This window comes from Arctopsyche grandis, chromosome 3 (genome assembly GCF_051622035.1).
Source record: "Arctopsyche grandis isolate Sample6627 chromosome 3, ASM5162203v2, whole genome shotgun sequence".
Lineage (NCBI taxonomy): Eukaryota > Metazoa > Arthropoda > Insecta > Trichoptera > Hydropsychidae > Arctopsyche > Arctopsyche grandis.
Genome location: NC_135357.1, coordinates 15,649,696 through 15,674,882, shown reverse-complemented (window position 1 = coordinate 15,674,882; position 25,187 = coordinate 15,649,696). Strand labels below are relative to the sequence as shown.

The 25,187-nt window shown below is 32.4% G+C and overlaps 2 protein-coding genes and 1 long non-coding RNA gene across 3 annotated transcripts; 1 reads left to right on the top strand and 2 right to left on the bottom strand.

Moving 5' to 3' along the window:
* Positions 1-16,541: 16,541 nt before the first annotated feature.
* TM9SF4 (transmembrane 9 superfamily protein member 4) lies at positions 16,542-19,966 on the bottom strand. The gene is made up of 9 exons (XM_077446748.1): positions 19,889-19,966; positions 18,744-19,129; positions 18,517-18,672; positions 18,149-18,426; positions 17,868-18,071; positions 17,372-17,789; positions 17,109-17,292; positions 16,884-17,022; positions 16,542-16,805 (listed from the first exon to the last, which is right to left on the bottom strand). Exons 1-9 carry the CDS (start codon positions 19,895-19,897, stop codon positions 16,705-16,707), a joined length of 1,875 nt encoding a protein of 624 aa, XP_077302874.1. The 5' UTR covers positions 19,898-19,966; the 3' UTR covers positions 16,542-16,704.
* Positions 19,967-21,155: 1,189 nt separating this feature from the next.
* LOC143923083 (uncharacterized) lies at positions 21,156-21,631 on the bottom strand. Its single transcript, XR_013261695.1, has 2 exons — positions 21,359-21,631; positions 21,156-21,251 (listed from the first exon to the last, which is right to left on the bottom strand). It is a non-coding gene; the product is annotated as an uncharacterized LOC143923083 (long non-coding RNA).
* Positions 21,156-24,565, top strand: LOC143923082 (neuroguidin). Its single transcript, XM_077446588.1, has 2 exons — positions 21,156-21,635; positions 22,872-24,565. The coding sequence occupies exons 1-2, from the start codon at positions 21,627-21,629 to the stop codon at positions 23,799-23,801; spliced, it is 939 nt and encodes a 312-aa protein (XP_077302714.1). The 5' UTR covers positions 21,156-21,626; the 3' UTR covers positions 23,802-24,565.
* Positions 24,566-25,187: the final 622 nt, after the last annotated feature.

The window sequence follows — 25,187 nt, the reverse complement described above, 5'->3', positions numbered from 1 at the left end:
CAAAAATAAATTTTAATGAAATGAAATCGTTTATATACATGTGTATAAATATATGTACATTTATATGTAAGATATCACTCATATTGTACCATTAAATTCTGTTAACGTCCCAATCTTTTTGCATTTTAATAAAACTGTTTTTTGAAATTTATTTTTTATTTCAATTTTCCCGCAAAATCTCGAGTTTTCGGCAATCTCAAATTTCGTTTTATTGTATAAGGTAATATAAAATTCTGCAAATTTACAAATTTGGACATAAATGTATATGTGGATATTAATTGATATGTATTTACATATGTACTTAATATAATACTATTAATATTTGTATCAAATGCACAATATTTCTGGTCAGGAAGTCACATTGGCGTTACATGTCCTAAGGCCTTCCTAGTATAAAAATAATAAATAAATAAAAATTGTACTTTAAAATGCAAGTATTGAATTTGATTAATTGATATGACAACCACGTAAAATATATATGTGTAGATACATATATCATATGTATATCCAAAACGAGTTCTGTTACCTCTCTGTTAATTCTATTGTAATTAGTTTTATTAAGAAGGGAGAGGGTCTATTCAAATTTTAATACATCATTATATTTTCACTAGTGTTGGACCCGTTGATTTCAACGGGTGGTTTCGAAAAGGAATTGAAACTCGAATAAAAATAAAGTTAAAGATATTGAATCGACTGGTTTCGGAAAGAAATTGATGCACGAATTACGAATGACAAATTACGAAGTGATTACGAATTACGAATTACATTTTGTGCATCGCCGACGCCTCCGGCACCCCGGGGCCTTCGCCCCCGGCGCTTCCGTCGCTCCGGGGCCTTCGGCCCCAGCGCCGCCGACGCCTCCGGCGGCCGCACCGCACCCAGCGCCCCCGATGCCTTCGGCACCCCGGGGGCTTCGCCCCCAGCGCCCCCAATGCTTTCGGCACCCTGGGGGCTTCGCCCCCAGCGCCCCCGATGCCTCCGGCACCCCGGGGGCTTCGCCCCCAGCGCCCCCAATGCCTTCGGCACCCCGGGGGCTTCGCCCCCAGCGCCCCCAGCGCCTCCAATACCTTCGGCACCCCGGGGCCTGAAAAAACTGGGAAACTGAAAAACTGAAAAAATGAAAAAAATGAAAAAACTGAAAAAATGAAAAATATGAAAAAAAAAATTTGTTCCCCATACTGGTTGATTCATTATGTTCGGCGAGAGTTAGGACACACACACACCCACACACACACACACACCCACACACACACACACACCCACACACACACAGATTACCGTCTTTATATATATGATACGAAAGTTGGTCAACATTAATTGCAATATCCGATCCATACGAACAGGAACTTCAACCTAAATATATGAATCCGTGATACTATTGTCCGTGATAAACAAATACAACTGTTATAAAAAAAAAAAAAAAAAACAGGTACATTTCAATTTAATTTCGCTTGTCTTCGGATTTTTCATACAAATAATGTTTTACCAGTGATGACGTATGAATGTGAAACTTGGACACTGAACGCCTAGATGCTACACAAAATCCAATGCACTCAAAGAAGTATGGAACGCTGTATGCTTGGCATAACGAGGAAAGACAGGAAGTGGAACACGTGGGTGAGAAGCATGACAAGGGAAGCATGACAAGGGTAGAAGCAGACATAGTGGATAGAGTAAAGAGATTGAAATGGCAATGGGCGGGCCAAGTGGCTAGAAGAATGGACGAAAGGTGGACAAAAGAAGTGCTTGAATGTTACCCGAGAGAATGCAAAAGAGTAAAAGAAAGATCGCAGGTAAAATGGGTAGACGAAAGGAAGATGGGTGGACGAAATTAGGAAAATGTGCGGGGTGCGATGGGTGAGAGTTGCGCAAAACAGAGACGAGTGGAAGCGTGTTGGAGAGGCCTTCATCCAGCAGTGGATGGTGAATGGCTGTAAATGATGATGATGACATATGTAAATAAATGTCTGTTTGTCTGTTTGTCTATCTGTCTCGTACAGGCTCCTAAACCACTCAACCGATTACGATGGAACTTTCAGGATTTGTTGCATACATGTCCGGAAAGCTTACTGTAAAAAAAACCGCCCAAAAATGGAAACGGAAACGGGAAAAACGGGAATGAGTGGCATTGCAACGCAATAATTTCAAATGTTTTCGCGTCGCGACCTGCGTTGTTCGGGTAAAATAAACAAATAATTGAATAATTTCAAATGCGTTCGCTGCTTGCATTTTTCTGACAAATTGGAACGGGAATGGGAACAAGAACGAGAACGGAAATTGCATGCGTTTTTGTGGCATTTCAACGCATGCCGGGTTCAGCTAGTTTATTATAAAAGGTATTCTTACAACGGCTTTCAAAATTATTCTACGAACAAAAGACTTTGATATTATATTATGATTAAAGGGTACATATAAATAATTCTATATCATTCGTATGTGGAGTATTCCATACCCAACTTGTATACATACATACATATGTATGTACATCAAGATTTTATGAAAATCGTTATACAAGATCGAAGGTCACTGGATATATGATTTTGGTACACAAATTTTGTCAGTTTTAATGGGATATGTCGATTGCGAAAAATAATTAATTTTAATTAATTATTTTTCTAAACAATATCTCAATGTCAGAATTAATATCAAAATCTCGTCAGTTATTTTTCTTATTTTTCAACTCAAATTTTCAATAAAGTTTATTTTTTTAACGAACGAATTAATAAAAAAAGGGTGAAATGTTTAATCATCAACCGTAATATTATGGAATCAAAACCTGGTAAAGATAATGTCATTCATCAACATTTTTGGCAAGTGAGGTTTTCGTTTTAAATTTCAATTAAAGAACTTTTGCTCGTAAAAAATGACAGGTCATTAAAGTTGCTCTCTATTAACTTTTAAAAGACCGATCTTTGTTCGGAAAGTTTTGATCGAGTATTTTTGGATATACATATTAATATTACGTACTGATTATATTATTGTTCTACGTTATATTAATTTGTTCGTCACTGTTGGCATTGACATTGATTATAGGCTGTGAGTGACAAAAAAGCAGGCAAAGTAACAAATATGATTCAGGCACTTTGGACCTAATTTAATCTAATAAATGTCGAAGTGGGAGCAAATTGGCAATTATATTGTAGATTCCCGTTATATCCTTCCAGAAATTTAGGTATATATAATATAAGCAATCGCAAAAATTACATGATGCATTCAATCGAATCAAATGGTACAATTTTCCACGAAGCAAACCAAGATTACGCACAGGGCTTCGTGCTTAAACTGAAAAAAAATTCATTTTTCCAAAACCTCAAGATGTTCCTAATGAATATGCACGAATAAATTTATTTATATTTCTACCACATAAAATAATTTTTAATTTGCGCAGATTTTTTTTCGACAAAACAAAACCGACTAGCTTGACTTGAAATGAAATCTATATTGAAAGTGTATTTTTTGTAACGAAAATATTATTATATTTTTCGATATAATTTTTGCAAATTTCATTTAATTAAATTAAATTTTCTTTTTGTTAATTGAATTAGGAAAGATTTCAATAAAAATTACGAATAATATACCTATATAAAAACGGACGCGACGTATGCTTGTTTGTGGGTATGTGGCAGACGCGTCGACAAGTATGGAGATTTCAAAAAACAAAATTTAGAATACCAGGAGTACTTAATGCATAGAGATGTGGCGTGACGACCGATTGTGTCGAGGAGATGCAGGGAAGCAAGGTGAGGTAGCGGGGTAGTGGGGGGGCGTGGAGCGTCTAACATGTGCTCCTGATATTGAGCGCGCCTGACATGGAACAAATGGCGTTAGCGTCAGATGCACTTTGCGAGATCGTACACAAATACACACGTCCTCGAAGACACACACATATTCATTCATCATTTTGAACGGGTTGGAACGACGAGCGTGTAATGCGATTTTTTTATTATTAATAAGTGCGCGCACCTATAAATTAACTTACATTATATTTATACATACATATATGTATATAACATATTACTTTATTTTAACTCGTGTATTACCTTTCCGAAGCCGCCCGTTAAAAACAACGGGTACAACACTATTAATATAACTAGTGTTTTGCCCGTTGATTTCAACGGGTGGTTTCGAAAAGGAATTGAAAAACGAATAAAAATAAAATTATATGTTGTATGTATAATGTAAGGTAATTTATAGGCGCATGCGCACGTAATATTAATCGTAATAAAAAGTGGCACGTTATGCACTTGGCAATCTAACTCGTTCGAAATGATGAATGAATGTGTGTGTGTGCACAATTTCGGAAAGAAATTGATGCACGAATTAGATATTACAAAGTGATACATTTTGTGCATCACCGACGCTCTGGGACCTTCACCCCCCTGCGCCCCCGACGCCCCCGGCATTCTGATAGCTTTACCCCCAGGGCACGTCGTCACTCTGGGGGCTTCGCCCCGAGCACCTGCACCCCCGACACCCAGAGCGCCGCTAGCGCTCTAGAGTCTTCGCCTCCACGTCCCTGACACGTCCGACGCGGCCGACGGTCCCAGCGCAAATGTTGGGGGGCGTGGGGGGCGAAGCTCCTAGGGCACACACACACACACATTCATTATCATTTCGAACGGGTTGGATTGCTAAGTGTATAATGTGCCACTTTTATTACGATTAATATTACGTGCACGTGCTTCTATAAATTACCTTACATTATACATTATACTACATATAACTTTATTTTTATTCGTGTTTCAATTCCTTTTCGAAACCACCCGTTGAAATCAATGGGCACAAAACTAGTATATAAATATTTACCGACACATTTTTTTTATATATATTATAGTAAACAAAGAGAAAACAGAAAAAATGGATATTTTCAACCCTAATAATCAAATGGCACTTCCCTTCCTAATTTTCGATGGGATTAATTATCATGGAAAAAAAATTACCACCACTGTAACGTTAGTTGTCATCTCCAATATCAATACACATGTTTGTACATTAGCACATTACATTTTTTTTTTCATTCAAAACTATTTTCATTTACAACATCTCATCATTTTTATCACTACGAGAATAAATGGATGAAACAAATTGCACATTATAGCGTCATAAATGTAAAAATTAACGATCCGCATCGTAAAGTAAAAGCTTTTACTATATCATAAGTGAATCTTTCCAGTTAAATTACTATTTATCAATTACAAATTGTATCGAATTCAATTTCAATAATAAATGTTATAATATTAATTTCAGTCCGTATATTTATATTTTATATTATATTAAATGATTAAATTAAATGATTTTAGCCACAATTTATGCACGAACACATTACTTGATTAATTGTAATTTTCATATACCCGAAAACTCGTCAAAACGTAAAACCCCCAAGTGCTAAAACAACCGGTAAAACAATAAAGCAAATCTTATAATTTGTATTTAATAATATCAAATCAATTCATTTATTGTAAAATTAATATTTCTTCGAACACATTTCGATGAAAATTATTAAACACAAGTTATCATTTTATGTTGAAATCATTTATTTTTTTATCTTTTATCGGCATTAAAATATTGTATTAATTTTCATGTATTTAACTGAATTTAATGTCTAAATTCCATAAAAAAAATTCTTATCACGAATTTGAATAAAAATTTGGGCCAATTATGTGCCCCTTTATACATACGTACACATATGTACATGTATGTACATATATGTACGTGTATGTACGTACATATGTATATATAAAATGGATAGCCCGTTAGATAAATTTCACAATATATGTAAATTTGGCCTTTGGATTATATGTACATATGTATGTATATGTAACAGCTAATAAAAACATCTCTGTGGTACATTAGGCTCTTTTTATACGTTTACATTTTTTTTACCTTCAAATCCAATCAAAAATCGGTCCAGTCTTTCCCGTATAGTTTTCGTTGTTACGAAGATTACGTTCGACATCTAAGTTAATATAATACCAAATTAAAAAATTACTGGAAAAAAAATCAGCAGTTGGCAACCCATGTCATTCTTACAACAAAATAACACCCAAAATCATTTCAGATAAGCCATTAATTTAATCCAACAATTTTATAAAAAAGAACTATCCATCCTATAAAGACATATATTTGAATTAATAAATTATTTGATCAACGTATTGATTGAATTAATAATAAAGTTTATTTTTAAATAAAAGTGGCTGCATTTGTACGTACATACATACATCACTCATTTCCTTGAATAAACATTTGAAAACCTCTTATGAGCTTAGAGAAGTTTTCGATTTACGATTACGTAATCCGCAGAGAGCGCTTTTAAATTTAGAATCCCAGCGAAAGGAAAACGATTTCCCGAACGGAATTTTCCACTATCGAATATTTCGAAAAAAATCATTTTTCAAAAATACACACCTATAAATTAAGTAAATAGACATAAATATTAAAATACCTACATAATAACTAAATTCGGCAATAAATTCGTGCAACATTGAAATATTAAAATCAATATTAAACCTTTAAGGGCCAACTAATTTTATTAATAAATTTTAACTTACTTTTTACTAAAATAAATGTAAATTTATAACCTAACTATCGTCGCGGTTTCGGAAACCGGAACACTTGTGATTTTACGATTTTTGGGCAATAAAAATATTGTCCCTTTAGGTGTGTGGTTTTTAACGATCGGGTATTTTACATATGATTGTTTTCTACGATTTGAGTTCAGTTTAGTGTGAGCTGTCGAGGTTTACGGATCGAAATCGTTGAAAATAAAAATACCATGCAAAAATACACTCAACTATCATTGGAGGAGAATATAAAAATCGTGGCTTTGGCAGACTCTGGACATTTATTGCGATCAATTTCTCAACAAATAGAACGTTCTGTATCTACTGTGTCAAGAATAATGAAAAATAAAAAGGATTCTGGAACTTTTGCTCGTAAGAAGGGCCCAGGACCGAAAAGATGCACATCCGAGAGACAAGATCACCTGATAATTCAATTATCTTTCCGGACACGGTTCAAAATTGCTGTAGAGATAAGAAAAGAGATCTCGGATCAATTTTCAATTGAAATTAGTGATGAAACCTTAAGAAGACGACTCAGAGAAGCTAGACTGTACGTTCGTAAACCTGCGAAAAAACCATTACTTATGAAGAAAATGATGAAAAACCGATTAGAGTGGTCGAAATATCACGAAAATTGGACGACATCGGATTGGCGACAAGTATTTTTTTCTGATGAGTCGAAATTCAACCTCTTCAGCTCCGATGGTTTTCCGTATGTTCGAAGAAAAGTTGGAGAAAGATTCGACCAAAAGTGTACCATGAAGACAGTGAAGCATCCCCCAAGCCACATGGTTTGGGGATGTTTTTCTTATTATGGAATTGGTCGAATACAGTTTCTGCAAGGTTCCATTAACGGAATAGCATATACAAAAATTCTAGAAGAAAGTTTTATCCCATCAATGGAAAACCATCTTTCAAATTCTGATGATGTCATATTCCAAGATGACTCTGCCCCTTGTCATCGAACTAAATTAGTGATGGTATTGAATGTAATTAATAATATTTCGATCAAAAAACTGAAATATTTTTGTTACTTTTTTTAGGTTCCGGTTTATTTGCAGGAATTGGGTGTAAAGACATTAACATGGCCTGGGAATAGTCCCGATTTAAACCCAATTGAAAATTTATGGATGGCTATTAAATATAGGATTAGTAAAACAAATGTGTCTAGCCATCAATCATTAAAAGAGACCATTGAAAAAGTATGGTATGAAGACTTCCCCATCGATATTTTAAGAAACTTAATAGATTATATGCCTAGCCGTATAAAAGCCGCCATAAAAGCAAAAAAAGCCGCAACAAATTATTAATTAAGTTTTTATAATTTGTAAATAATACCATGTGTCTAATAAAATTAAAAGTTTACACTCAACTGTGTTTTTTCATTCAAAATTTCATTCAACTGTGGAGACTGCGTTTGGTCATAAAAAACGGCTCGGACTAAAATTCTCCCTAGCTTTTTTTTGTTGTTCCTTTTCTTAATGATTGTCGTTAAAATAAAGCACTATGATATAATCTACCATTTTAATGACTTTGGGTGTTTATTTTATTTAAGATCACTGAAATTTCACGCAAAATCAAATTTTCTATGGTGTTCCGGTTTCCGAAAACCGCGACTGTATATGTATGTACATATGTACGTACACACCAAATGTCAATCAAAGTACAACACATCTTGTGTATGTATACGTCGAATACATTCATACGTATGTACAAATGTATCATATATATAATACAGACATATATACATACATACATACGCTCACCGAAAACAATACAACTCAACTATGAAAGTTTGCTCAAAATCAACAAGTTGCATCCATAACTACATACCTATATATTTATATAAAAATATTTTAATATGTAATAACAAATTCCAATACATATTTTCACAATAACGACCATTTTAATAATTTCTCAATTTCCACGATCAATCAATGCGTATATCAAACAAATGTATACCTACATATGTAAATAGATAATTTTCCAATAAAATTTTAATAACTTAAATTTCATCATTATAATAATAAATTACATATATATGTATACATAATATAATCTATCAATTAAACACTAAATCGGAAGGCCCATTTTGAGATCTCGTTAAAAAAGGCGACTGGAGCGTTCATACCCGAATCCCTCGAATCCCAGCCGTTTATTGGTACATTGATTAATTACACGATTGAATTTAGAGTTTAACGACACTTTGAGAAACTGTGACTTTTTTGAATTTTCACCCGCGTTCCCGTAAGGGTTGTTTTAGCGCAGCAGGTGCGGCCTTAAGGGCGCCCCGTGTGCGACTGGCGACTGACGCGCTTAAAAGCCCGTATCGATGGAACAATGGTACACCCTGAAAACACCATAGCTCCCCTGATCATCCAGGGATCGCCAATATTCTCCTAATTCTAAAATTGAAAGAACATCTCCAACTGCGGTCTTGTGTGTGTGTGTGTGTGTGTGTGTGTATGTAATATGCCATCCCATCCGAGTGGAATATGTGACGGTGATAATAAACTGCAATTTCATAGAGCTAAATTCTTAAAGTAAATTCTTGGCGAGGAACTGAATTGAAAGATTCGAATCTCTCCTATATAGTACGAAACTTGTTCTATCCCGAGTACATACGTGATATTATAAAGATTGAGCACATCTCTTTGGAATGAGAGCGTAACTTTGGTTTGAAGTTGTAGAGCATAAATTCGCGTGAAAGTTGCTCGTAGATTTGTTTGACAATTAGTGTTTCTTGCGACTTGAAATATTATTTGTGGATTATATTTGTGTTTGGTTCAAAGAAGATATAATAGGACGTCAGTTGGCTGTCTTGTTTATCGTAATAAAGCCCGTTTTCAGAAATATGAAACTCTGATTCATCATCAAACAGCTTTCGTGCGTTAAAATATATAATATATCTACGTGTGTATTTGAACTGATAACAAATTTTAAGAGGTACATATTTCATTTTGTCAAATATTGTATTATGTATACAATTAAACCAAATTAATTTATCTTTGGATTATATACTTTTTAATAATAGGGATCGATCCCGTGACCCCTCAGTGGCTAGCGTATATGCTAACAACTGATGGGTCACGGGTTCGATCCCTGACTGACAGTTTCTGGCCAGACCAGGGATATTTTACATACATACATATACATATACCAGGAATGCCTAACAGGTAAACCCCAATGTGCCTTCCTGGCCAATTACAAACATTGCAGCATTTTTTATTGCATAAATCACTGAATTTCGAGATGCTGAAAAACCCGAAATTAACGATACATCTATGGATCATAAATCATATTCAAATAGTGGATAGGATGGTTTTTGCTCATTTGATGGAGGAACTGTTTCAACAATGAAATCAGATAAATTGGCAAACTCTGATAGGAAACGATCGAGTCACGATCCAAGTCTGGCCAGTAGCATTAAATTCTTTTCAATCAAGATCAGCTCACAGGATCGAACCCGGCGACCTCTCAGTGCTTAGCATAAACGCAACCATGGAGCTGCTGGCTGTGTGTATGTGAGCACAGGTCAAAGTTTATCAATTTATCTGATTTGATTGTTGAAATAGTTCCTACCAAAATGACCACCAACCCAACCCGTATTTTTTCACCATTATTTAAATTTTATTTCAAATGTATAATAATAATATTATATATATATATATATATATATATATATATATATATATATATATATATATATATATATATATATATATATATATATATATATATATATATATATATTTATATATATATATATATATATATATATATATATATATATATATATATATATATATATATGTATATATATATATATATATATATATATATATATATATATATATATATATATATATATATATATATTTATATATATGTATATATATATATATATATATATATATATATATATATATATATATATATATATATATATATATATATGTATATATATATATATATATATATATATATATATATATATATATGTATATATATGTAGTATAAATGTACAAATTCAATCACAGGTGTCGACTTGGGGTAATATGGCACCATGGTAAAAATAAATTTTTCAAATTTGTTACTTTTTTTGGAAAAGGGTTACCAGACGTCTGGATTTTCCCGATCGTCCTTTTTTTGAAGGGTGTGTGGCCGGAATTTCAGCATCTGTCAAGTATCCTTGCATACATTTAAAACGATATTACAAATAATGTCAATGGCATGACAGTGACCTACGGAGCTACATATGTATGTATATACTATGTACTATGTTCATATCAGCTATAGACCATACATAGACGGGCTGATAATTTATACTATTTTAATAAATAAATACAGGATTGTCCCATATGTGAAAAAGTCATTCAACGCTACAATCTATCATGATTTAATAAAGTGATCAGAGATCATATATCATTTATATATAATAGCGCTATTCTGTGTGAGATTACGTTCACCGTACTATAATAGTCTTTTCGATTTGACATATGTAAAAACACTGTCAACAAAACGTACGAATATAATACGAACACAATAACAGATCAATAGAAAACTTCTATATATGCATACTGTTTGCTACCAATGTTTCCTCTAGGCAAATTATTCTCAGCATTTAGCGCCTTCTATTGAAAATTTATTTGATTCATTTTTCTATTGGTGTTTTGTACTTTTTATATATTTTTTTAATTAATGGCTTAATATGCCATAACCCACGCGATGATATTTCACCCGTCACAACAATATTTACATATTGCCAATCCATTTACATATTGCCAATCTCAGACTGACTCGACACTGCTCAAGTCTGCATTCAATTTAATAAAATGTTCAGATTGAATGTTCATTTCACTTTCCACGAATAAGATCCTTTTTCTAGTACTGTCGGTTTCCATCGGTTCTTTGTGTGAACTATCATTGAATAAAATTATCGATTTTTGAGAAATTAATTCAAAATAGCATGATACATATATGCTTTCAACTTACTGTACTTAATTTCAACCTACATATGTACTTTGAATTAAAAAAATATTCTTTGTCTTAAGTATAAAATATTAAATACAGTTATATAGAAACAAAATACAAACTAAATATCGTATACAAACAATGTACATATGTATGTATTTAATCCAATATTGAACAAAAGTTTTAGTGATTGAAAGAAAAATCTATAAATTTCTCATTACGCGACAAAATAACGTGAGTTGTTTGTTTTCTTCAACAGAATAAAAAAAAATTATTTCTTAAAAACTCAAATAATGAACTTTATTCACTTTAACGAACTGTCAGTTAATAAAGAAGTCTGAAAATTTCTCGCTGCGCGGCTTTAATAATCCTATTCATTATAAAGAATTATCAGCTTTAGCTTTTAGATATTATTAAAATTTTATATATGGTTGAGTTGATTTTAGTTCAATTAGGTTTGGATATTATTCCAGTAATAAAATACGCGTCCTTTATTTATCTTTGTTTTCATAACATTGTACTTAAATTGTCCTATATTGATCCTTAAAATATGATAGCCCAACACCACTACTATACCAAATTTGGTGATATTGTTACGTACGCCGCGGATTAAGCGAATAGAATCCCAGAGACTGTGGGACCGTTCAAGGAATATCTGTTAACAGATATCTGTTAACGGATTAACTACATAAGTACATACCGTGCGACCGGTATAAGTGGTTTCAAGGATTAGCGACAGACAGACAAGTGCAAGTAAGCTAAACAATGATTGCACTTCTCATACCGTGGGAATACATATCCGAATACGTGACTATACAGTAGGTAAACAGATTAGACGTCCTGAGATATCTACCCCTTATAAGGCGGTACGTAGGCGATATCATGTCATTCTGGACTGAGCACTGCCAGTGCGTGTATCTCCTTAATCATCAATAAATGCTGTGAAACGACTGTTGGCCTTTTACTTGGACAATATTAATAAAAAAAAACTGTTAATTTAAATAGCACAGAAACAAACATTCAAATTAATAGTAAATGGGCGTGAAATTATTCTTTAAATATGTTTTAAATACCAAACTTCGTTTTGTTACAAGTTATTATACAATATACATATATATTCGAACATATGTACATATATACTTTATACAGGACTTTTTTCCTAAGAATGCGGTGGAACGCCGTTCTGGCATCTTTTTTTACTTACCTCTTATACAGTTCACATGGTTTTTCACGATATTTTTTGTTTCAAAATCATCTAGACGAAAAAATATTCGTGCGTATATAATCACAATCCGTGAATTTCCCGAATAAATTCTCGAAAATACATATCGTGAAAACTATATGCTCTGAATTCTATTCTCATTTCTTTAAGTGATTGTGAACGCGGGTTTTCGCAAATGAATCTAATTATTTCCCCAATAAGAGCTTCGTTGAATATAAAAACAGTTTCATTCCTTTTGTGTATCAAACTCATCGGGCCACCTTTAACATTTTTCGATTCTTTAAAGTACATCGATCTGTAACTACTTAGAGGAAAATATTCGGCCACAGATACTAACACTAAAAAAAATTTTTGTGCATTAAAAATATGTATTAGTTTCAATGCATTAAACAATCTCGTATTGTGCACAATTTTTTTCAATTCAATTCTATAATTTTTTTGCATACCCGAGATTTCTTGTTTTGACCGACGTGAACAATTATATTTGTTGCACTATAACGCAAATGCAAACTATGACTAATTTCCAATCCATTTAATTCTTGTAAAAGTAATAGATCAAAACAATCAGAATATGATCTATCATGTTTAGCTATAAAATATGCAGTTCTAAAAACTTTACTGGTTGATACAATTTCCGAGTCATTCATAATATCTTAAATCTTTTCAAATGGCTGCTCTTTCGAACTTACTATATTTTTTTCGGCGTTCATAAGCGCTTGTGATTTCAAATGATGCTATTTTTTCCGTACGTAGAAATTGAAATCGAACTCCATTCTTCAAAAATGCTAACTCCTTTAGATTTAAAAGTTGAAAGACTTTTTACATTACAACAAATATCACATCCAATATTATTAGACTTACATATTAACCAGGGATATTTGCGTTTTTTTTCTTCCCACATCTCCGTACTCCAAACATCTAGCGAGGAAGACACACATATCGCAACACTATCACTACTACCATTTATTATATTTATACTACTAGATTATAAATTCATTGTATTTTCTTCATTTGATTGTTTTCAACGCAACACTGTTTCCGGATTCATTTAATTTACTTCGTTTAGCAAAAAAAATTGTGTCGAACATTGCTTTCGTTTTGAAGCCATTTTTATTTAAGAAACACTATTTTTATAATTTCAAATCAAAATTAAATACGTATATTGTAAATGTATAATGCAGTAAAAAATCACTATTCAACATATGTATGTTTAAACTTCTTAATGACTAAACATGATCAACATCTACTGAATGCATTTTTTATACGCACTCATAACTGCTTAATTTATTGTGTAACTTCTCGTGACCATACAAAAAAAAATCAGACCTTTTTTTGCATTGTGCAAGAAATGCATCAATGTATCCTCAAAGCAATCTTCTAGCGATGAATGTATCCTTCAGTTCATGACACAAAGCCGTTTGTTTCGTTGCCGCCCTAGACAAAGGTTTGAGCTGTCGTAAGCGAAAATAGGTCCTGGGCCCATTTATTTCGTTAATGGGTCCATGAACTGGGACCAATATTTAAATGTGCTAAAGACACATCTGGTGCCTCACATAAAGCCTGGTGGTATCATTTTATCCTGGTAGCATTTTTATGTCATCGAACTTTGGGTGAAAAATATTGCTGAAGTGGTAAAACTTTTCGAAAAAATTAAAGTTCTGGGTCTACGTGACTTGACAGAATGTTAAATTACAGAAAAGGCAAATATCAGAATGCAAAGATCGAAAATCGAAAGATCTTAAGTCGAAAGATCAAAAAAAAAATGGTGCATGGTAAGCGGTACATACTCACGTACATACTCACTTAATTTGCGCGAGCAGGATACAACAGGAACAAGAGGAACATGCTTTTCCTCCCGTATTCTGCGCGCGCACATTAACACGGGAGGAAAAGTACTTCATACTTGATATATCATATTATATATACACTTGAAAAAATTTATCTAGCTCAGACATTCAATAAAAATCAAGTAGACGAACATTATAAGGAAATGGAGGCATTCTTGAGGTATTGAAACAGTACCCAGTTTATACCCAAAAGGGTTTCATGTAATCCCAAAAAAAAACATTCTTAGCATCCCTGTCCCCAGACACACGAGTAACGTGTGGGTAGGAGATTGAAATTTATGTATGACTGAACCTATTCATTTCTCTCAAATAGCAGTGTTCCAAGTGTTTCTTATTGAATTTGTATATATGTAGAAGTGCAGCATATATTTGAATTTGTATATACGCTGCACTTCTACATACATATATGTATGTATGTAGAAGTGCAGCGTATTATTCAATATGTGGAAATATTGATTTCAGAATAAAAACAAGTTGATATTTAGAAACCACAGCCAAAAACATGGGTATATTTATCTAGTTTGTCAATTATATTCCAATCGTCATGTGAAACGCATTGTCATATTCTATTGGAGTGCAAAAGACGTCTTTAATGATTTCATCCAATTCCATTATCGTAAATCAGATTATTATTGTAGGTTTTTATATTTTGATGACATTATCAAATAAATACCTTCATAAAGCCATGTAATTGTGATGAAAACACAAAATGTTATATGATAACATAAAAAAATGAATAACTGAAAATGTATGATTACTTTATTTCATTGACAAATATTATACACAATTGTTAATCGATATACATACATATGTATAAAACAAAACTCCAAATCACAATATTACTTAATAACAGAAAATCAAATCACAATCAAAATGTAATATAATTTTAAATACATACATACGTATATATCTACCTACGTTTGACAAGTTTATTTATATATATATTATAATAAAAAAATATTTACAATAATTATCATAATAATAAATATTACAATAATAATCAATGTTAAATACGCAATTGTAGTATATAAATAAAATAATATGTTACCAATTGACAAGAACTACTTCTAACAATATGTTAAGTAATAAATGCAAAATAAATATATACTTATGTTAGCTTTATGTTCAATTATAAAATATAAAACGACTACTGGATTTCATGCTTATCATTTCATTATTTGATATTATGAAATTTGATATACAATTAAATCATTTTATATTATTTCTTTAAATTATCTTAAATTATGCTTTAACTATTGTTATATTAATTTATATTGTACTTTATACAAACATCACCAAATAAATATTTTTTTAATTTGTTATCTATTTAAATATAATTTATATTATATAATTATGCAGTTTGCTTAAATTAAAGAAAAAATATCCGGTGCAACTACATTCATACATATTTTCATTCTAAAGCTATTTTGAATTGTGACGCATTGGACTCAATCCCTGAAAATTTATATTCAGGGTACATACTGATGTTGGTACATACTTACAATAAATCGATGAAGCAATAGTAAGAAAAATAACCAAGAGTAACATCAGTATGTAATAATACTGCTCTAAACATATACATATATAATTGAAACAAAGTGCATGTGAAGATTCAATACATATATACATACATTCAAAAGTTCGTGTAATTGATAGTGCATAATTGCATTGAATGTGACGATCTGAATGCATTTAACATTTTAACATCACAACTAATAAAATAATCTAATTATTCGAAGTTGAACGACAATACATACATGCCCATATTACAGAATAAATATTGATTGAGCGTCAAAATACAATTAACACAATTAAAAATACATATTCGAGTAAAATTAAGTTCAAGCTGTTTTTATATATGTATATATATATATATATATATATATATATATGTATATATATATATATATATATATATATATATATATATATATATATATATGTATGTATATATCACAAGATCAATGTCTATGTAATGATGTACTATATTCGCCTTAAAACTATTATTTGTCACTTCTAAAACTCATTTACACAATCACATTAATCTTTATTTGAACCAGACCACTATTAAACGATTTGTAATATATGAAATCAGCTTTCCTTAATCGATTTTCACAGCACCGTAAATTTTCCTAATAAAAGCGTATGCGGCGAAAAATCCAATCGTTCCAGTGAGCAGCCAGAATGTCAATACCATCAAACCTTAAATTATAAATTAATTATTAATAATTACAGATTATTTATGTAAACATATTAATATGAAAAACAACGTCCCACTACCTGTATATCCTATGTAAAGTAATGTTGGAATAAATTCTGTAATTTCCAATTTAGTGAAGAAGTAAAATACAGCATACGCTAACACATACACGGCCGAACCTCCAGATACTATAAAACTTCTCCACCACCAGTGATAATCCTAAAAATAAATTATTGATATCATCATTAATAACAATATATCAATTTCATTTGTTAGATATTTTCATAATACACGAATATACAAACCTCCCCACACAATTGAAAATACACCATCACAATTGATATTTGTGAACAAGATATAACCAAAATGCAGAACACTAAGAATAAAAACCCAAATAAATAATAGATTTGGTTTTCCCAAATAGCAGTGAAGATGAAGAACAACTCAATAAATACGGCTCCAAATGGCAATATTCCAGCCATCAACGTACTGAAAGAACAGATCAATTGAATTTAAATTAACTCATAAAATTGTTTTAAATAAAATTAGCAGTACAAATTATACTTACCATAAAATTGGATTCATGTACCACAACTGCTCAGGTACTTGTCTTGGTATTTGATTTGTCCTAACAGGATGTTGGAAAGGTTGCTTTCTATATCCAAAATAGTATCCTAAATAGATCAATGGTAAAGATATGCAAAACCAGAGACACAACAGTGCCATCATAGTCGAAAACGGAACGGCACCACTTGAATGCTTTCCCCAAATAAAGAAATTCAAAAAGAAACAGGTTCCAAATACTATGGCGGGATAGAATGTTGCTGTTGACAATGCTGCTTTTTTCCATTCTCTCCCCTTCATAGTTTTGTAGAGTCGTGCCGAAAAGTAACCAGCAATAAGACCCATAAAAACATAAAGAAAAATCGCGGATGTCATTAGCGCGCCTCGAGATGCTGGAGACAACATACCCAACATGGCAAAAACTGAAAACATATAAATGTTAATAATTAAAAAGATATTAATTCCACACTTATACTCTGAACAGTTCAAGTTTAACATACAAATTGTAATTAAGGCCATGAAAAATATTTGAATCCCGCTTCCAACAATAGCGGCGAACAATCTTGATTGACGTGGTGGTCGGAAAACATCACCATGAACTAATTTCCATCCTGTCTCTTCTATGACATCATCGACACCTTCATCGGCATTATATCTTGCAATGTCTCGCCGCAATGTTCGAATCATGATCATCGTTAAAATACCTATTTTTTTTAAATAATCCCTATCATAAAACATCTGTATTTTTATATTTAACAAATAAAGTAAAAAATTAGCATACCTGATAAAAAGAAAACCACTACCAGAGAATTTATAATTGAAAACCAATGAATTTGAACATCGTTCATTCCTAAATATATATCCCATCGAGATGCCCAGCTTATATCAGACTCCAACCACTCAACAGAATATGTGAAAAATAGTTTAGTACCAGTTTGTGAATTTACTAATTGCGGTTTGGGATCGCTTGGATAATAGCAAATATCACCATTGAACTTCAATTTTTCCATGTCGATAGACATGGGTTCTACTTCGAATCCGACAACTCTATACTTGTCCCTGAAATATATTTAAAACGCATATATGTAAATGATTTACAAGGCACCGTTTTAGAATTGAAAAATCTGAATTATAATATCATATACTTACGCACTACGAACATGATATTGTATAATGAATTTCAAATGATTGTGAATATAAGGTTTGCCATGTGTCACAAATCCCAATCTGTAACCTTGCTCAACAACCTTTTCAAAATTTTCGCCATTCATTGTTCTTGTTGCGACTGGTAAATTGTCAACCAATCTGAAAAACGAAAATCTATAAATGTTCCTATTCAAATAGTAATAAACGATAAGAATCGCCAAATCACTCACAAATGAACATAGTATTCGTGTTCTATACGGCTGGCTACTTTCTGCGACTCTTCGGCATTCCAATTCATAGGTGTTGTTTTAGCGTGACATAATAATTTGCAAGAAATGTCTTCTGCCATTTTAATAATGTATGGTGTGTTTACAATTCTATCGCCTCTCAATACTTCGCCTAAATTTTCGGACTTGTAGACGAATGTGCCATTCTTAGGTAAGCAGAATGGCAACGAATAATACTCATATGGAAGTTGAGTATGAGTGCTAGTCATCTTTACAGCTTTCACTTCGATGGTCTGACCTTTGTGGAATTCCACAGGAGCCACGCCTGGCACGTAGAAGGCATCCGCAATCGCCAGACATGCCAGTATTGATAGAATAACTGAATTCTTCTATAAAATAAAATATAATATTATGACAGATGAATAATAATATACAATACATAGAACAAATATAAAAAGGAGATTTTATTAGCAAATAAAAACGAAAATGTAAACAAAATTTGCTATCGGAATTACTTAGGTATATGTATTGGGAAACTTAATTTAAACTAGATCAGTGATGGATTCTGAGTTCGAATCAGTCAAAATCTCGAGTTCGAATTTTCGCATGATCACAAAACTTCATCTATTGTTACTACGTACATCGATAAAGTAAAATTAATTACAAAGCTACGTGTATTTAGAGTATGCACATACTCTAAATACACATAGCTAAGCGCCATTGAGTTTAATTTCAAATGTATATTTTTAAATGTATTTCACTGTCAAAACTGAAAAGTCAAACTAAAACAAAACGAAATAGCTTCAGTTAAATTACGTCAGAGGTAAACGCTAAGTTGGAGAAATTAAGAAATAAAATAATTTGACATACACAGACTTTCAATATATTTTTTTAACAGACTTAATAAGCAAAAAAAATGTCAATTAATATTACTAATGATATAGAGGCGCGGTCGTGTTTCGTATTTGTAATGCTTCTAGTAAAGAAAGATGAACGTGTCAAAATGACAAAACGTCATGAAGCAATTTTGGAGACAGTTTAAGTCAAAATTTTAATTTAAAAATGTTGCTTTTAAGGATTTTTTGGATTATCAGCAGCTAGATGCCATAAAATAGAAAGGAATAAGTCAATACGCTGAAGGAACTCACCCGTCCCATGGCTACCTACTCCGGCCGCTGTCACACTGCCCGTGGTGCAAAGCTGATAAAATACGACCATACTCAACTGATTTTTTAAAACACTGAAATCCTTCAATTGAAATAAATATCCATCTTGATATCAAGCAGTAGCGGGTCGTGAGATGGGCTGCAGAGATTATTCAGGCTGTAGTAGCTCGTTGTGATCGAATGAAAAGAAAAATAGCTTGAATATGTACTACATTGGGAGCTTCGCAGCCCCGCAGCCCATGTGGACGATAAAAAAAATGCATGCATTTGTACTGTACTGGGAGTACTGCAGCCCTGCAGCCCAATGCACGAGCCGCCACTGATATCAAGGCATTGTGCCACCATATTTAACTGGAGAAATTCAACGTAATATTATTTATTGTTTGATAAATTAACGGTATTATCACCATTCGAAGTTCAATCGTTAGCAATACGTCTAAAATTATTTGTTTTCCGCTTGTATTTCAAATATAATTTTTTTTTTATTAATTTAATATGAATTTGCCATACTTCCATTCCATTTCCAGCACATATTCATGGAACGCCCAGCACACACCGTCCCAAAATCACCCCCTGGAGTGTTTTCGGTAAAATTTTATACTTGACAGTGATCGATAACGATAAAAGATGGGCAAAAATGGGAATTTCGAACGAAAGAGAAAAAACCGAGAACTTAAGAAAATAAAAACGGAAATTTTGGGAAAATTTTAGTTTTTTTTTAATTGAGAATAACTAAAATAATACAATATATTTTTGTACGTAGGTAATAATTAAAGAAAGGTCACGTTAATTTAAACATAAGAGTTTTTATAAAAACATTTGGATGTCAATTATCACATTCATTCAAAATGTATGCATACAATACATTTAGTATAATACAAAATCCTATTTCAAGTTGAAAATTTTATGTATTTATATTTTTTTTATATCCAATTTTGTAAAAAGTAATAATAGTGTATTTATAAATATTTAATTGCATAAAAATGAAATAGTTTTGCATCAATTCACAAAAAAGTATTCACAAAGTCACAAAATAGTACCTACATATAAAGATACAAAAAAACATTAAACCCTTTTTTTATTTACAAAAATGTGAGAGACTATAGTTGAACTATTTTCCATATCGGAATTATCAGGTGAATCACTTACATATTAGATATGTTGTATGCATTTCATTATCCACTGCTTGTAATATTAGATTAGATCTAACAGAAACTAATTGTGATACTCTATCGGTAAACGGACTACTAGTCATATGTGAACCAGTCACAGGACTCTAGATCGGTCACACGTCATCACCTGTCACACTAAAACTGGTCACGAGAAAACTGGTGACACGCGAAAACTGGTCACAAAAAAACTGGTCACACCCAAAAAAATTTGGGTGTGACCAGTTTTAGTGTGACGGGTGATCACGTGTGACCAATCTAGAGCGACCGGTTGTCCTGTGACTGGTTCACATACGACTAGTAGTCCGTTTACCCTGCTGGACGAAGGGCGCTCCAACACGCTTCCTTTGGGCAGTTGGCAGTTGTGGCGAGTAGGGTTGCTTGCAGTGTGCGTCGCTTTGCCGTTCGCCGAGTGTTGGGTCTGTGTCGGGGAGGCCGGTGGGTTGGTGACGGCCGTCGTCGAGTGAGGGGGTGGGGTTGGCGTTGGCGACGGCGACGGCGACGGCGACGGCGACGGCCACGGCCACGGCCAGCATTTCGCATCCCCCATCATGGTGCAGGTCTGTTCTCTTCCACGATCCTCATGTCACCCCTTGCTTCAGCCGCTAACCACACCACTTGCTTCAGCCGCTAGCACGTGTGCGTGTGGTGGAACACGCGTGTTATAACAATATGCATATCTACCCTGCCTAATGCCCATGTCAACTTATGCATGCTTACTCGTATTCGTTCATTCATAGTACTGCATTGATACGTACATTCCCAGTTTTTTATTTTATTTTTATTGATTTTGCAGTAAAATAAATATATTGTCGAGTGCGTATAGTAGTGTTCTTCAACCTGTATTCCACAGGCTTCGAAGGGTTCTTGGTACACAAGTATCACACAATATTGTTGACCATATATGAAATAAGAATGTTTGTATATGAATGTCAACTGGAGTTGACGATTTTTCAAATTGTCATAATTACTTAATTTCGTTGATATGTGTGAGAGACTTTGATATACTATTTCATAGAAACTTGAATCATAAATTAGAAAGTTTTGTAAAATCTTCCATTATTTACTTTTATCTGCCCGAGTAATGTTAGGAGGTTCAGCTAGCACAAAAATAAATACTAAATAAAGAAATGTTAGTTGTTGAAGACCGAACTAACATTTTTTGTTTTCATATTATAAAGTACCTAGAATTATTTATTCATTTTGGAAAAATTTCAGTTTAATAAAATATATTTATTCAAAAAATAAACCATTTATAAAAAATTTCAAATATACATAGATAAGAAAGAAAAATATAAATATTAAAAAATAAAAAAAAAAACAACAATATTGATAACAATAATAATAATGATAGCATTAAAAATAATATTGATAATAACGTAGAATACAATTATAATAATAAACAAAAAATAATAATAATTATAATTCCATATTTCAGCAAAATAATTTAAAAAAAATAGAGAGTAAATTAATTAGAAAAAATAATAAAAGTTTACAATTAAAATTATCAATTAATTAATAACACTGTTATACATTAAAAAAAATTATATTTCCTTATACAGTATATGTATACTAGAAGTTGGTATATATTGGTATATGGGATTGGTTGGTAGTGGCAGTATCACTCAAATGATAGTATTTATTTATATGAACCTTTAAATGATGTATTAAATGAATCTATAAAACATCTGTTATTTTTATTTATTATTTCATACAATTTTCTGCTTTTTATAATGTGAATATATAAACTGTACATTGTTGTACGATTTGTAATATTGTTATTTGTGTATTTTCAGGCAGCGGAAGAAACGGAGCGGCAAGACCTGCCGCAAGCTCTGCGATTATTAGACGAAATGAATAGCAATGTGCGGCAAGTTGCAACTCTTGTTGATAACATGCTACAGCGTGTCAAAAGTGGAGAAATCACCACCGACAAAGGGCTAAGCTTTCTGGAAATGAAATACCACATGCTTCTTAGTTACTTAATCAATTTGACGTATATAGTATTAAGAAAGTGCTCAGGCGAACGTATTGAGGCCGATCCGGCGATCGATAGGCTTGTCGAAATACGTACTGTTCTCGAAAAGATTCGACCAATTGATTCCAAATTGAAATATCAGATCGACAAACTGGTAAAAGGTGCTGTAACTTCGGCCGGCTCCGGTAATGATCCAGGTCTTTTCAGAGCTCATCCTGAAAATTTGGTGAGCAAAGTCGAGGGCGATCACTCGGACGCGTCCGAAGACGACGAAAAAGAATCAAAAGATGAAGAAACCAATGCTAAAACTGGTATTTACGTACCGCCGAAATTTGCCGCCATGCATTACGATGGAGATGAATCGCACGCTGATAAAGAGAAACGTCAAGTGGATCGGCATAGAAAGAGGGCTCTCAATTCTAGCGTTATACGTGAATTGAGAGATGAATATCTTGATACGCCTATGGAAATAAGTAGCGGTGTTAGGGGACAGCAGATAATTTCCAAGTTTCAACGGGAGAAAACTGAATATGAAGAGAATTATTTGACTCGTTTACCGTTAACTAAAGTCGAAAAACACAGACAGAGAAAGATGAGTACCATCGGTAACATAGCAGACGAAATAACTAATTTTGGTGATTACAGCGCTTTGGATGACAACCCAAGTAACAGCGGCACTAAGAAAAAGAAAAAGAGAAAAATTATACGCAAAAAAGGAAAGACATTCAAGAAAATACGTTTTCATTGAATTTTTTATCATCATTTCATTTAGTAGTTGTCGCATAATCGATACACTATTTTCGAAAGCTTCAACGTGTGAAGCAGCATGGGTTTTATAAATCGGTCCAAAGCGTCATTCTATGTTTGCATCATTATTGATTATAAGTACTTAGTCATTTAAGGCTTAAGACTTCTCGATGAGGTGGCACAGAAAGTGAAATAAAATTTTGATGTAATATAATTTAAATGTTTTCAATTTTGCTAGCTTTTATTTATCATATTGGAAACGTTATTCTAAACCACATTGTGGATTCGATAGATTTGAAAACATTCCTATGCTATCTTTTAATATGAAAAAGATATAGGTTTCATTTTCAATTTCATACGATTTCCACTGTAAGTTAAAATTAATATTCTTACGTGCCCCTCATGTGAGAATTTAATTCTTATTTAAATGGTAAAACCATTTTACTGTCTTTAATGATTTCATTATTAGCTTATTCTATGCAAATATATTTTTTCAATTTTACAACAGAACGATTTTTATACAGAATTGTGTTAGTAGAGTATGCTAATTTGGTACACTTAGAGTGGTGAACATTAATCGGCAATATTAGCGGATCGCTTTCATCCCCTTTCCTAGGCGATTATTTCGAAAATATGGATCTAAATACATTCATAATGATGCATTCATGACTTAATTATATGTAAATAAAATCTCATTAAGCAGAATTTTTCACATTCTAACTTATTACTTAATGGGATTTTAGTGTATGTGTAATACACGTTTTTTTAATAAAATGTACTTGTTGAAGAAAGATTCCATTTCTTTATCGTAAAAAAATTCTGTCGAAATTTTAAAGGATTTTCAAAAATAATAGGTTTAATATTCGATTATAAATATGACTTAAAGGACACCGATGTATTGATGATATTTATTTTTTATGGAAAAGATCCGTATAGAACCATTAATATAACTCATCAGTATTTTGATGGATTTTTCATCTATTGAGGTAACAGGGTATGATATTCCGTTATCAGAGTAATTATTTACTCAAATAGACATATATACTCACCGTAATTAATTTTATCAGTAACTTGTAAAGGAAATGTTTTAGTACAAAGCATTTTTAAGTTGTTTCTGCCCACTTATACTATGGAACATTCTTTTTGTGGATTGGTTCATTTGACGACTTGTATTTCATGTTGATTTCTGCACAATTTTCCTTGTTTCTTGTTGTTGTCTTGTGATTCAAGCACAACCATTGTATTTTTGGATGTCATCCTTTTCATTAAGTTCTCAACACTTACACTATTTGGGTTTTAGTGTGTGAAAAGCCTTGTATATCTAGATAACGCGATGAGCATTATCTAACCGTCTTATATTATTGCCTATTTGATATTGTTCATGTTA